This window comes from Neoarius graeffei, chromosome 16, assembly GCF_027579695.1.
Source record: "Neoarius graeffei isolate fNeoGra1 chromosome 16, fNeoGra1.pri, whole genome shotgun sequence".
Taxonomy (NCBI): Eukaryota; Metazoa; Chordata; class Actinopteri; order Siluriformes; family Ariidae; genus Neoarius; species Neoarius graeffei.
The window spans coordinates 5,575,150-5,588,247 of NC_083584.1; the positions used below are offsets into that span (position 1 = coordinate 5,575,150).

The 13,098-nt window shown below is 45.8% G+C and overlaps 1 protein-coding gene across 2 annotated transcripts in view; it reads right to left on the minus strand.

The window, feature by feature from the left end:
* Window positions 1-2: 2 nt before the first annotated feature.
* Window positions 3-13,098, minus strand: part of rnf19a (ring finger protein 19A, RBR E3 ubiquitin protein ligase) — a 32,672-nt gene continuing 19,576 nt past the window's right edge. The window contains exons 3-10 of one of the 2 annotated variants that reach the window (XM_060942395.1): window positions 9,383-9,591; window positions 9,081-9,222; window positions 8,778-8,940; window positions 5,510-5,624; window positions 5,046-5,207; window positions 3,286-3,481; window positions 2,445-2,588; window positions 3-2,085 (exon numbers count right to left, since the gene is read on the minus strand). In XM_060942395.1, the coding sequence (XP_060798378.1) occupies window positions 1,560-2,085; window positions 2,445-2,588; window positions 3,286-3,481; window positions 5,046-5,207; window positions 5,510-5,624; window positions 8,778-8,940; window positions 9,081-9,222; window positions 9,383-9,591 (1,657 nt within the window). In that variant the 3' untranslated portion in view covers window positions 3-1,559. Of the gene's footprint in view, window positions 2,086-2,444; window positions 2,589-3,285; window positions 3,482-5,045; window positions 5,208-5,509; window positions 5,625-8,777; window positions 8,941-9,080; window positions 9,226-9,382; window positions 9,592-13,098 lie in introns of both variants that reach the window. The other variant, XM_060942394.1, reaches the window with a different exon arrangement.

Here is a 13,098-nt window from a genome sequence, read left to right on the forward strand (position 1 = left end):
GCTGGATTTGATTCTCTTTATTTTTAATTCTGAAAGAAACAGAATGGAGGAACTCGAATAGACTTTTTTAAATCCAAAAGGCACCATGAGTCTAAATGAGTACAAACCCAGAATTACGTATTAATCATGTCTGACCTGAACACGTGTGTGTGTGTGTGTGTGTGTGTGTGTGTGTGTGTACCGTCATAGCCTTGAAGCTGTAAAATTCTTAAATCAGAGAATTAAGAGGATCCTTCTGATCTGAACAAACCGGTCTAGCAAATTAACGAACTGATCAAACCCAAGGACCGAGCGATGCAGCAAAGCTCCTCACACTCATCTCCGATATCCGTTTCCTTCCAAAACGGAGAAGAAAAAAAAAAAAAAAAAGTGTTTATTTTTAAAGTGATTCATGATATGACTGAATTTGCGTCATCGCTTGGTCCTATTCTGCGTTACAAGTTTAGACCCCCACACAGGGCTGTGGTGCATAACGACCTTTCCCAAAATGGAAAATAAAAGAAAAAAAAACATTTATATATAATTAATAAAAAAAAAAAAAATCTGCTCAATCTCCTGCTGGTCCCTCTGAGGAAACATTAGAACATCTCCAGAACATCAACATCCCACACACACACACTTCTCAGATAACGTTACAGATTTTTAAAAAAAAAAAAAAGGCGCCTCCAACCACAGAGCGAACCGGGCTTGTAGAAGAGTGTGCGCACGCGTGCACGCACATGTGCCGATAATCAGCGACGCATCGTGATCTAATTAACACACAGTATTGACATCGGACTCTAAAATGAGTAACAGACCAAAAATACCACAAAAACACTCCACCTCAGGACAGGAGGGGGGTCTTTGGTTTGTTTCCTCATCAGAACACATGGCTTTTCTGGAACCCTTGAGGAACCCTGAACCTGTTTCTTCAAGGAGCACCGTTTCACCGTTAACCAGAACAACAAAATTAAATACAATTCACAAATTAATGCTCAATTGGCCAGGAAGTGTTAATACACCGAGACTTTCCTCTTTTTTTTTTTTTAAATACACCAAGATGCAGATCCAGTCAAACAGAACCCCGTTGCTACGCAGCCATACATTATCGGTAACGAAAGAGTTATATGAAAATGTGTAGTTTAGAGACATAACCATAGAAACCACTGCATAATCGTAATTAATCTTGTGTGAGTGAGTGAAGAAATGTAAATAAATAAATCGACGTATTTATATTGTAATCGGGGGGCGTGGTCCTGACACGGATATGGCGACTGAATATCGGCACACACTCCGAGCGTACACGCAGACGTGTTGTGATTCATGAGCCTCGGACAGAGAGAGGCGTTAACGTGACCGACAGCTACATCAGTCACCTGCTGTAACATCCTGTCAAAACCAATCGCTTTAAACCACCCCAGTCCTTGCAGTCACTTCCTGTTGTCATCATCATCATCACACCTGAAAGTGAAGAGTTGCAGAATCTTTTAAAATCGGATTATGAAACTGTAAGTGTGCGTGTGTGTGTGCATGTGCAACCTCAGATTAGGATCGAAAGCTAGCATTGGTTAGCGCAGGCGCTAAATCTCAGTTTGAATACAGACGTTACGTGCCGGGGTGCTCGGTTGAGGAGCGATGTTGTTATTGCGTTCTTTCGGCGAGCTCTCCGGGCTGAGGGGGGCGGGGCAGTTCTCCAGCCTGTCGTTCTCCACCTCGGGAAGAGGGCTGATGGCGTTGGGGGGTCGGGAGCCGTCGAGGTCGGAGCAGCTGAACTCGGAGAAGTGGCTGCAGTGCGAGTCGGCGACGGAGGGCAGGCTGCCGCTCAGAGACGGGGAGTCGAACTCGCTCGAGTTGGTGCTGCGCTGCTCCAGCAGCTGCGCGTCCATGTCCTCCCGCGTCTCGTTGATCTTCGTGCTGCCCGTCTTCTTGCGCATCTTGCCTTTGCTCTTCTTCCCCGAGCCGTATTTGCCCTCGTGGGGGCAGGTGGAGGGGCAGGTGCCTCGGCCCCCGGTGCTGCCCTCCTCCATGCTGCTGCTGCCGCTGTGGTGTCGCAGCTTCCCGAGTTTAGACTCCACATCCACCTGCACCTCCATACTGCTGCCCTCTCTGCCACACACACACACAGTGTTTATAGGTCACAATGCTGTAAACACACACTCCCAGGTTCACATGTACGTGTGTGTACACACAGAGCTCGAGGGCAACTGACTGAATCATACCGTATAAGGTCTGAATGATCTGTGCTGAACTGAATCATATACATGGTGAAGTGAATCATATTTGTACTGAAACAAATCTCAATCTTGAATTGAGATGATTTGTTTCTGAACTGAATCATGTTGAATCATATCGGTGCTGAACTGAATCTTGATTTGAAACGTTTCCTTTTTTGGTATTGTACACTACACGGAGTTGCGATGGAGGGTGTGGTGCGAGAGTGAGTCACACCCACAGTGTTTCCTCACCTCTCTAGAGGCATGTACGTGTTGAGGATGGACCCAGCCATGGCTTTGGTACTCGCGTTGTCACTGATTGTCCCCAGGCTGACCGTCCCGGACTCTCCGCTCAGACTACAGCGCTCCTTCTGCACATCAGCCTGAACTTCCAGCCTACACACACACACACATTAATATAGGAGTCAGGAGAGCAGTGTTCAGAGTGGACTGAATGCAGCACTCAGCACACATCTGTAAAGCTTCATGAGCTCAGCAGAATGGAATTTTGTTCTTGGAGAAAGTCAGTCAGTCATGTGATCAGCATTACCCACTGGGATTGCACAGAGATGCTAATAATGACCACTAGGGGGCAGCAGGAGCTAAATGTGCTTTCACATGCATGAGAGTTGAGCAAGTCTGAGCTGAAGCCTGCTGTGCCCTCCTCCTCCTCCTCCCCGGGGTCTGAGCGCATCTGAGCGAGTGAGAGTGAATCGACTCACAGCAGGAAGTGGATCACGTGTTGTGTGTTTTGGGGCTGCAGCTTTTTGTGCGACGAAACTGAACCAAAACACAGAGCTGTAACGCAGTGTAGATTTCTCCAATTCAGACTCAACAAAAGGACAAACAGTTGTTAGGAAACGGTCTGAGACTATAAGCGCAGTTCACACCAGCTCTGGGGTCAAAACACATCCTGCTCGGTATTGATAATGGAGACGTGCTTGTGTGAAACAAACGCCACAGAAATCTCTCTTTACTGCGGGAATTTACACGACACCAGCGTTCTGATGAGTTTGGGGGGTGGGGGGGGGTGTCCGGGAGAACAGCTGTAAGGTGCGTTATTTAGTTTTAGCAGAGAGAGTGTGAGAGAGACCTGTTGAAGCAGTGGCCCACAGTGCTGCCCGACAGACTTCCTGTGAGCGCCATGGTGCTGGCATTTTCGCTCACGTTGTCCCGCATGGCTCCGATTCGCTCCATGTGACTCCCACTGGCACTCAGGCTGCCCGTCAGTCCGCCGACACTACCTCCAATACTCGCGTTCTGCCTCGTCTCTGCCACCGACGTACTGTCTGTACACACACACACACACACACACACACACGTCAACTCCAGCACCAACACCACACCCATTAAAACAATGAACAATGTGCTCCGTCTACTACGAGTTTAATTCAGGCCACAGCACTGTATCTGATGTGTGTTTCTCCTCAGGCAGGTGAGGGCTCGGTGAGTAATCACAGGAACATGAGAACCCTGAGACACATCTGACACAGGACCAGAACACACACACTCACACAGAGCCTCAAGTACAAGGAACAAAATAGTGTCCCTGGTACAATCAGCGCCTGAAGGACATGTTCAAGGATACCACTAACACACATGAGGGAGGGAAGGGGGGGGGGGAAAAAAAAAAAAAAAAAAAAGCACCTACACAGATCCTCATACACAGACAAAAGGATAAGTGAAGAGCCAAGCAAGGATGAAGTCATTTATGGAGCGCTTGCATGTGACGTCACAGCCGATCCAGATTGTGACAGACGCCATCGTGTCGGTCAAACGCCATATTCCACCTTCTACTTCTACTTCTGGTTCTACTTCTGCTTTTACTTCTACCTTTTCTTCTGGAAAGCCCTACTATATACAATTCTATTACTACGGCTGCGGCTACAAGCTCTCCCTACCTGTGCACGTTTATGTTTTTTGTGTGTATTTTTGCGTGTTGTTCGTCTGTACCGGACTTCAATATCCACTACAACCGTATGGACTTACTGGACATTGGTTTCCAGCAGAAAATGACGGTTTGTAGCGATTTCCATCGCATGCACAACATTCCGGACGAGAAAATAAATAAATAAATAAATAAATAAATAAATAACATTCCGGATGAGATGGCGAGACCAGTGGGGTCTCCGTGGATTGTTATCGGAAGCAAAGCGAAGGAGGCGGTGTCGGGAGCCGAAGCAAAAGCGAGGCTGCAGGCAGAGCCGGCCTGTTGACTAAGCTCAGAAAACAGCTACTCAAACCTCCACTGCCAAACCTCTACCTCTCCAACGCCAGATCCATGTAAACAACACGGACGAGCTGGAATTACCTTATTCTATTATCGGCTGGTCAGTGCGATACTCAATACTTAAGTGACTTACCCATCCAATGAGGATTATTTTCTTGTTTACAAGATGCCACATCTGAGTCGCTGACAAATCCTGAATTTCTGTAAAGATAACTGTGCAGAGATTTATAAGCACGCAGTGCTTCACCACTGAACAGCGAGGGAAAGTTAATGAGGTAATCATACACGTCCGGGTATTCCGCTGGCAGTTCAAAATCCGGTCGTGAAAACTCCGTCCGGAAAGCCATAAGGGTCACTAATCTGTAGATCGTTTATTTTAGACATATATCTAGTTATCTGTTCATTAGAAAAATGAGCCGTGTAGTCCGTCGGTTGAAATTGATCCATTCTGTACACGAGTGCAGCAGTATTCAGCGGTGTTTTTTACCGACAAGATGGGAGTTGTGTACTTTCCGGTCACGTGACTGCAAGATCTCTATAGACAGTAGGGAGCCTACTGAGGGACACTCACACCGTACAGGAAGTGGATACCGAGAGTAGGGAGCCTACTGAGGGACACTCACCTGTTGCTGCTGCACCTCCGCCCACGTTCATGTCATTTTCATCGTCGAATTCGATGCGTACTCCTTTTCCGTTCCCCGCTGACACGCCACACCCTCCACTACGGCACAGAGAGATCGGAACCACACCATACACGTACGCCAGCATGATGGGCACGCCAATACCTGCGCACACATTAAATTAAACAGCACTTGATTTCATCAGAACTTTGCCCCATTCATCACATTTCCATAGATGTGGGGTTGGCTGTACTATGGAAACCAAGTAAGCCACACCCTCCATGTTTTTTGGGGGTGGAGTAATTAACCTGATGTTGATCGTTTTGCAGTTTTGTTTAAAATTCCAGAACGGTCTGATATGTAATAGAAATTGGAGAATAAATGATATTTCATAAATATTTGATTATTTTGGCAGTAAATCAGAATGAAACAATAAAATCCAGTGAGGTTGAGTTGAACTCGCTCACCGACGGTTACGGCAGCCACCACGGGTGAGACGATGACGGACAGCGTGACTCCGCCAGCGATCACCAGGTTCTTCTTGTGCTTTGAGATTTCCTTGCCTTCATAGCGGCTGTGAATCTGCAGAGAGACGTCGAGCCAAACGTCATTTAATCATCTCCAGTCAAGTCATTTGGGGGGGGGACGGACACATGACATATTTGAAAAACACAGGTGATGTTTCCTTCACATCGACACATTTCTGATTAAAAATCACTCAAAACATTGAAAACCCTCCCTCTTTAATCTGAATCTATAACAGTAGTCCACAATCATTTCTGCATGAAACTTCCTTTCCAGATTATTTAAAATAAACTCGACCCCCCACACACACGTTACACCACTCACTCAGCCCATCCACTCCCATAATACTCCAAAACATTCCACAAGTTGCATTTTCCAGTGCTGTGTTCCCTTTGTACTGAGAAGTCAGGATTTCAGAGTTCCCGCTCAGAAACGTCAACCGGAACGCACAGAGAAGTCGGATTTCCAGCCCGGAAAGTGGGAGGAACCTCGACTTCAAAATCCAAGATGGCTGCTCCGCACATCAACAGCGTGAAAGCTGGAGTGATGCACTGGAGCATCACTTCTGTCTTGTGTGTCTCTCATTAAATCAGTTGTCCACTCAGGACTGTCCAACTTCTATCTATCTGGGGACATGTGGCTATGGAGTGTGTACAAAAAAAAAAAAAAAAACCCAGCCACAGAATGCTTCATCAACAGCTAACATGACTAGAGCTATGCCAATTCCTGGTACTGCTTTTTCCGACGTCTTGTACTGGAACACCATCCGCTCAGGTCTGGTGTCGTCATTCCCATCTCCGAGTGCTGATGTTAATGGAACGTAGCACAAATTTCATCACATGAGAGTTCTCAGATATACATTTTTTTTTAAAAAACACCAAAATTATAGATTTAAAAGAAACTTTTTTTTTTTTTTTAAATCAAGTAACTCATGAGAAATCAGTGCCTGTCATTATTAGCATTGGTGCTAGTTAACCACATATTTGCTAATGAATTAAACCAGGATCACTGATTAAACTTGTTCTCTTAAACTTTTTTGAGCAAGAATTAAAACAGCAGCCATTTCACAACCTCTGAACTTTCTAGAATAAAGACACGATGTTCTGGACTCTCGGCACCAGCTTAGTATTACAGCATTCCTGAATGGGTAATATTTATCTTCTCATTATCTGTAGCCGCTTTATTCTGTTCTACAGGGTCACAGGCAAGCTGGATCCTATCCCAGCTGACTACGGGTGAAAGGCGGGGTTCACCCTGGACAAGTCGCCAGGTCATCACAGGGCTGACACATAGACACACAAAATAAAAAAAACCTTGTGTACAAGGTTTTTTTTTTGGGGGGGGGGGATGAAGAAAAGAGCAGGAGAGGAGAAGAACCAGCAAAACAATCTGACCTCTCTGGAATCCAGGAAGTCAGCTGTTATCGTGATGGTGAGGAAAAAAAAAAAAAAACCCAAGTCTCAGGCAGTTTCTCAGTCACGGAGACAATGTCAGAATGTGGAGCAGCAGGTTCGACTCCAGCGTGTGGGTTAACTCTCACAAAAACACTTAAAAACAAACACTTCTCCAGAAGCGTGTGTGAGGGTGGAGACCAGCACTGTGAGAAGGAGTGTTTACAGGAATAAAACATTTTACAGTGAGGAAGTTGATCATAATTCTCCCCCCCCCCAAAAAAAAAAAAATTTTATTCCTCTTACACCACAGCAATTCATCAACTTGTTAAAAAGGATGACAAGTCGTACTTCTCATCCATTTCCAGTAACATTAAAATGTTCTGTGAAGCAAATTCCAACGATACAGTCGTTTCGTCATCAGCTGCGACTTCCTCTCCGTCTCTCAGCACATCGCGTCACCGAGAATCCGTAAAGAAGCGTAAACTCCTCGCTCACGAAGATGTTGGAAAGTTACAGCAACGACTGACGCTGGAGACTCGTCCTGTACGTGTTGAGCAAACGGCTCCTGACTAAGAAAACCTCACCGTATCAATTTATATATAAAAAGTGCACGTCTTCGTGAACAAGCTGTTGCTATAGAAACCATAACGTACTAGAACGAGTGCATTAATATAAACCTGCACTACTAGAGAGAATTAATCAACACTTTCTCTTCTGACTGGTCAGAACTCGACAGCGCTCCACTGAATCGAGGGTTAAACGTGTGCGCACGCACGCATGCGCGCGCGAGAGACAGACAGAATGTATTATATTCCAATCTGTAGCTCCTTACTCCAGCATTAACTGAATAACGATCAGCTCCGGTTTATCATTCCATAATAATTACAGGAGTTTAATTAACCGGGACGCGGTCGGGTCACACAGCCTCCGTGCACGCTCTGGAGAACGAGGTGTGTGCGTGCACGCGCATGTGTTCAGCCCCAAACTGCGCTGCGGCTAAGAAACGTAATCCATTTTACCAAAACCATGTATAACATATTACTCTCTCATCTTGTCGTTGGTGACGTATATAAAACGTAAAAATCATCCCACTGATTATAATTCACACAGGTTCTGTGTCTAAACTCTCCCCCCCCCCTTTGGTTACCATGGCAACCTGTACACAAGCAACAATGAAGTGCTTGAATATGGTGAACTCAATGCCATTTGTGCTACTTTAAGATAAAACAGACGCGTCATGAGGTCGTTCGGCGCTCTGTTACACACACACACTTCCTCAGCCGGCTGAGATCACAGATTAAGACTCGGAATCTGATCTAATCTGAAGAAAAACAAACAAACAGTCTCGGTACACAGACTGAAAGTAGATGTGTGTCGATCCGAGCACATGACTAGCTAGCTCGGGTAAAGAAAATAGATAAATTCATGATTCTGGAGAAAAGCTGTTACTGTGCGTGATTAACGCAGACAGGACAGGAGCGCGAGAATACACCTGGCTCAGGCGTGGAAATGGCGTTCACGGCTAAAAATCTCGTGGTAAGAGAACGTCTCCTGAGTGGAGTAGGTTCATCATCTGTTCAAATGTCGGACCAAAGTGAGACGTACAGAAGTGCGTCATGAATCCACGGTCCTGCGTCACGAACAAGCCTGTGATGATTAGCTCCGCCCTCAAACGAGTACAGAATCGGGCTGCGTACTCAGCCCAAGTGTCAACGCATCGATTATACATCAGTGTTGATTCGTTGCTGATATTACGGCATGTGACTGAAAGACGAGAACAAAAAAACAAACAATCAGAGAGAAAAACACCCCGTACCTTCCTGCCCACGTACACCGGGATCCCGATGGTCATGGCTGGGATGGCGATGCCTGCGATCAGCGCGATGCCGATGGGCGCTCCGACCAGCGTTCCCAGCTGCCACAGGATCTTCTTCTTCCGGCTCCACGGCTTCTTACCCCAAAACGTGCAGCCTGAAGGACTGGGGGAGGGCAAACCAAGGTCATCAGGACAACACGCTACATAAACACCTCCAGAAAACTTCACCGTGTCAACAAACCGTGTGTGGTTCTGTTACTATGGAAATGACAACGGATTAGAATCACATGTGCATGCGTTCACCTTAAGTAGTGCAAGTCCGAGATCTCCTTCATGCAGAGCCAGCAGAACTCGCAGCCGCACACTGCGCAGGTCATGTGATTACAGCTTCCGTCGTTCATCTTGATGATGTAAGCAGCACAGCGGGGACAAGGCTTTATATCATCTGCTACACACACAGCGTTATTTTTTTTCTTCAATATGCCATCCTGACATTCTAATATGACAAACATCCTGCATTCTGATTGGTTGGTTGTTTCATTGAGTGTTTTCTCTCTCTCACACACACAGTATGCCAGTCCGTGTGTGTGTGTGGTGTTAGTTACCAGCAGCGCCGCTCTCCTGGCTGTAGCTGAGTGAGGAGGATCTGAACGGTCTCAGTCTCAGACTCTGAGCTCGCTGCTGTCTCGCTGCGTCACAGGTCTGGTTGGGATGCCACAGCTGTTTACAGTGATAACAGAACTCCGTTCCACATCCCTCGCGCCCGCACGTGATCTTCGGACAGCTCGCACAGCCGAACGCGATCACCGCGTAGCTGAAAAACACAGCCACATCAAACATCAGGTCAGCCTTGTTATAACATCAGGCTAGCGGTGTGTTTACAGCAGACGTGCTACTTTACTATTACCCTCGCGCGAAGGGAACGTAGCATGAGTGTGGCACAACACAAACTGCACTACACCAGTAGGGGGCACTGAAGAGTGTGACATTTCAGAGGCAAAAAGAGCGTTAAATTTAAACAAGTCTGCTGATTTAGGCCCACTTTACACGGGGACGGTCTGAAACAAAAACGCAAAAGTCCGTTTTCGTTCTCACTTTTTTCCGCGTCTACACGACCGTTTTCAAGGAGGAAATCTGCGTCTATACGGTGACGCATAAATGTCTCCATGTATGCGCAACGTCTTCTGTCTTGTCTGATCTGCACATCTGCGCCGCTGTTCTGTAAAGTTATCATACCTCTTGGATTTGTCCTACCAAGCCTACTGCGCATGCGCGAAATCCAGGAGGGGAGGAAAATTCAGCAGTAGTTTTGTCCCACCGATCAGCTGGGCTGACAGAAAATCGGTGAGTATTTCACACATTTGCCGATTTTTATGTTTTGTGCGTATTGGTCGAGTCTTTGGCCGAGTCAAATAATTTGTAATGACTTGTTTTGAATAATAAAACGGTCTGTATGCGAACTTGCTAGGATAACGTTACAGAACACCGGTCCGGCTGAGGTACTGTAGTGCTCGAGGGAGGAGCAGGAGCAAACCGAAACTCTTTTAATCTGCCTTTATTAAGTAACACTCACTCTTGTTTCGGTGAAGAAGAGAAAAGGCAGTGTCCATCTCAGCAAAATAAACCCGTTCGGCTGCTGGTTTTGTTTTCAGTCTCGGGTTTATGGTTTCACGAGCGGCTTGAATAGGCGGCGCGCGCGTGCGTGTAACTTGGCGACACCAAACTGAGGAGCTCCAGCTGGGCGGGTGAGCAGGAAAACACATCTACTGCATTAAAACACAGAGCAGCTTGAAGGTCCGTTGGATCGATGTAATCAGACATGCTCTTACTTTTTTACTTACTTTCTTACTTCCCGGGCTGGCATGTGCAGTATATGACATATGTATGACGTAAACGCATACCCGACGTGAGCAGATCCGAGCAGAGCTTCGCGTATTGGGTAGTTTAGACGGATATGCAACGGGGGCTGTTTTTAACTTATCCACTCTGGAAGGCGTTTTCAATTTTTTCCGTTTTTCAGCCTCGGAAACGCCGTCCCCGTGTAGACGAAAGGCACTTCCGATAAAATATTTAGTCGTGTTTACCCGACAGCGTCCTCGTGTAAACGGGCCCTTAAGCTTCTTGAACACAATACACCGTGTGATCCTACAGTATGCGGGTACGGCAGGTGGGAAAACAAAGCCCTGCTCGCAGCTCAGAGGACGGGCCGAGTCAGAACTGAACGATTACTCTGGTTAGCGAGTGAATAAACAGAACGCATCTACTCTCCAACTCAACCTGCCGATATTTTACTGCTGTAAAAAAGTGTTCGTTTTGGGAAGTTTGTTGATGCTCCCACTTTAACCACACAAATACTCAAATGATTTTCCTGAACCACACGGCAGAAAATAAACTCCACTAGCGTAGGACTGGGAATACAAAACCAGCTTCTGATATGAAGTGTCAGGAAAAACATCTACAGTGTGGAATCAGGCCTGCTTTAACAAGGCACTTGAGTGACTCACACACGGGCTGAATCCAGCAGTGCGGAAAAGAGAACACGTCGGGTTTGGACTCGGATAATCAATATGAAACACTTGGGTGTGTAGAGCACTGACATTTCTGGAAAACTGTGAGCAATTTTACACAGAACACAGTGTAATGTTACTAAAGAAAATATTAAAGCCGTTTCTATTCGATGGAATAGTACTGCATCACTGCAAGCATGTTTGGAATGCACAGAATGGACTACCGGCGACATCGAGCGCTGCCGAATACGGAATACTGATCACACAAACTGATGAGCAACAGGATTTTTTTTTTTAGACTTGCTTTACAAATACAGATCTGAATTCTCGATCTAACGACACTAAAAATATCCTGAACCAGTTTTGGCAGAAGCAGACTAAGGTCTAAAGTGCGTGTACACACGCGCGCACACCATCCATGATGGGGGTTTTTTCACGGTAGACATTTAAACTGGAAAATAAACAACGGTGGTGGTGACTCATGGAAATCCAGACTCTCAGCAACAGGATGTTAGCATAAACGCAAATGCTGATAACCGTGAGAAAACAAACAGTACCATGGTGACATGCCTGAAAATACGAGCCACTGGTTCTGTCCAAATATCATCTAGGTATTTGTGAAAAGCTATCATCAGCAAAGTCAGAGGGAAAACACACCTATTTCAGGAACGCCACACCTCACCACACAACAGGATCGCCTACATTCTGTTCACTAAATCATAAGGCTTCTTGCATTTTCAACCAGGAAAAGTTTTGGCAGAAATTTAAACTGGAACCTGCCACAGATTCCCATCTGTCATCATCCTGGGAAATACCAATATTCCCAAAGCTGCTGTAATTCAGCATTTAAAAACACACCAACACCCATCACCAGGAAACACAAACGTTTACAGTGGTGCTTGAAAGTTTGTGAACCCTTTAGAATTTTCTTTATTTCTGCATAAATATGACCTAAAACATCATCAGATTTTCACACAAGTATTAAGGTCAGGACTTTGACTTGGCCATTCCAAAACATTAACTTTATTCTTCTTTAACCATTCTTTGGTAGAACGACTTGTGTGCTTAGGGTCGTTGTCTTGCTGCATGACCCACCTTCTCTTGAGATTCAGTTCATGGACAGATGTCCTGACATTTTCCTTTAGAATTCGCTGGTATAATTTAGAATTCATTGTTCCATCAATGATGGCAATCCATCCTAGCCCAGATGCAGCAAAACAGGCCCAAACCATGATACCATGTTTCACAGATGGGATAAGGTTCTTATGCTGGAATGCAGTGTTTTCCCTTCTCCAAACATAATGCTTCTCATTTAAACCAAAAAGTTCTATTTTGGTCTCATCCGTCCACAAAACATTTTTCCAATAGCCTTCTGGCTTGTCCACGTGATCTTTAGCAAACTGCAGATGAGCAGCAATGTTCTTTTTGGAGAGCAGTGGCTTTCTCCTTGCAACCCTACCATGCACACCATTGTTGTTCAGTGTTCTCCTGATGGTGGACTCATGAACATTAACATTAGCCAATGTGAGAGAGGCCTTCAGTTGCTTAGAAGTTACCCTGGGGTCCTTTGTGACCTCGCCGACTATTACACGCCTTGCTCTTGGAGTGATCTTTGTTGGTCGACCACTCCTGGGGAGGGTAACAATGGTCTTGAATTTACTCCATTTGTACACAATCTGTCTCGCTGTGGATTGGTGGAGTCCAAACTCTTTAGAGATGGTTTTCAGGGTATCTGCACATTTTTCAAGTACAAATTTAAAGACTTAAGACCTTTTCAAGACCTCTAAATGGAAAATTTATGACTGTACCATGGC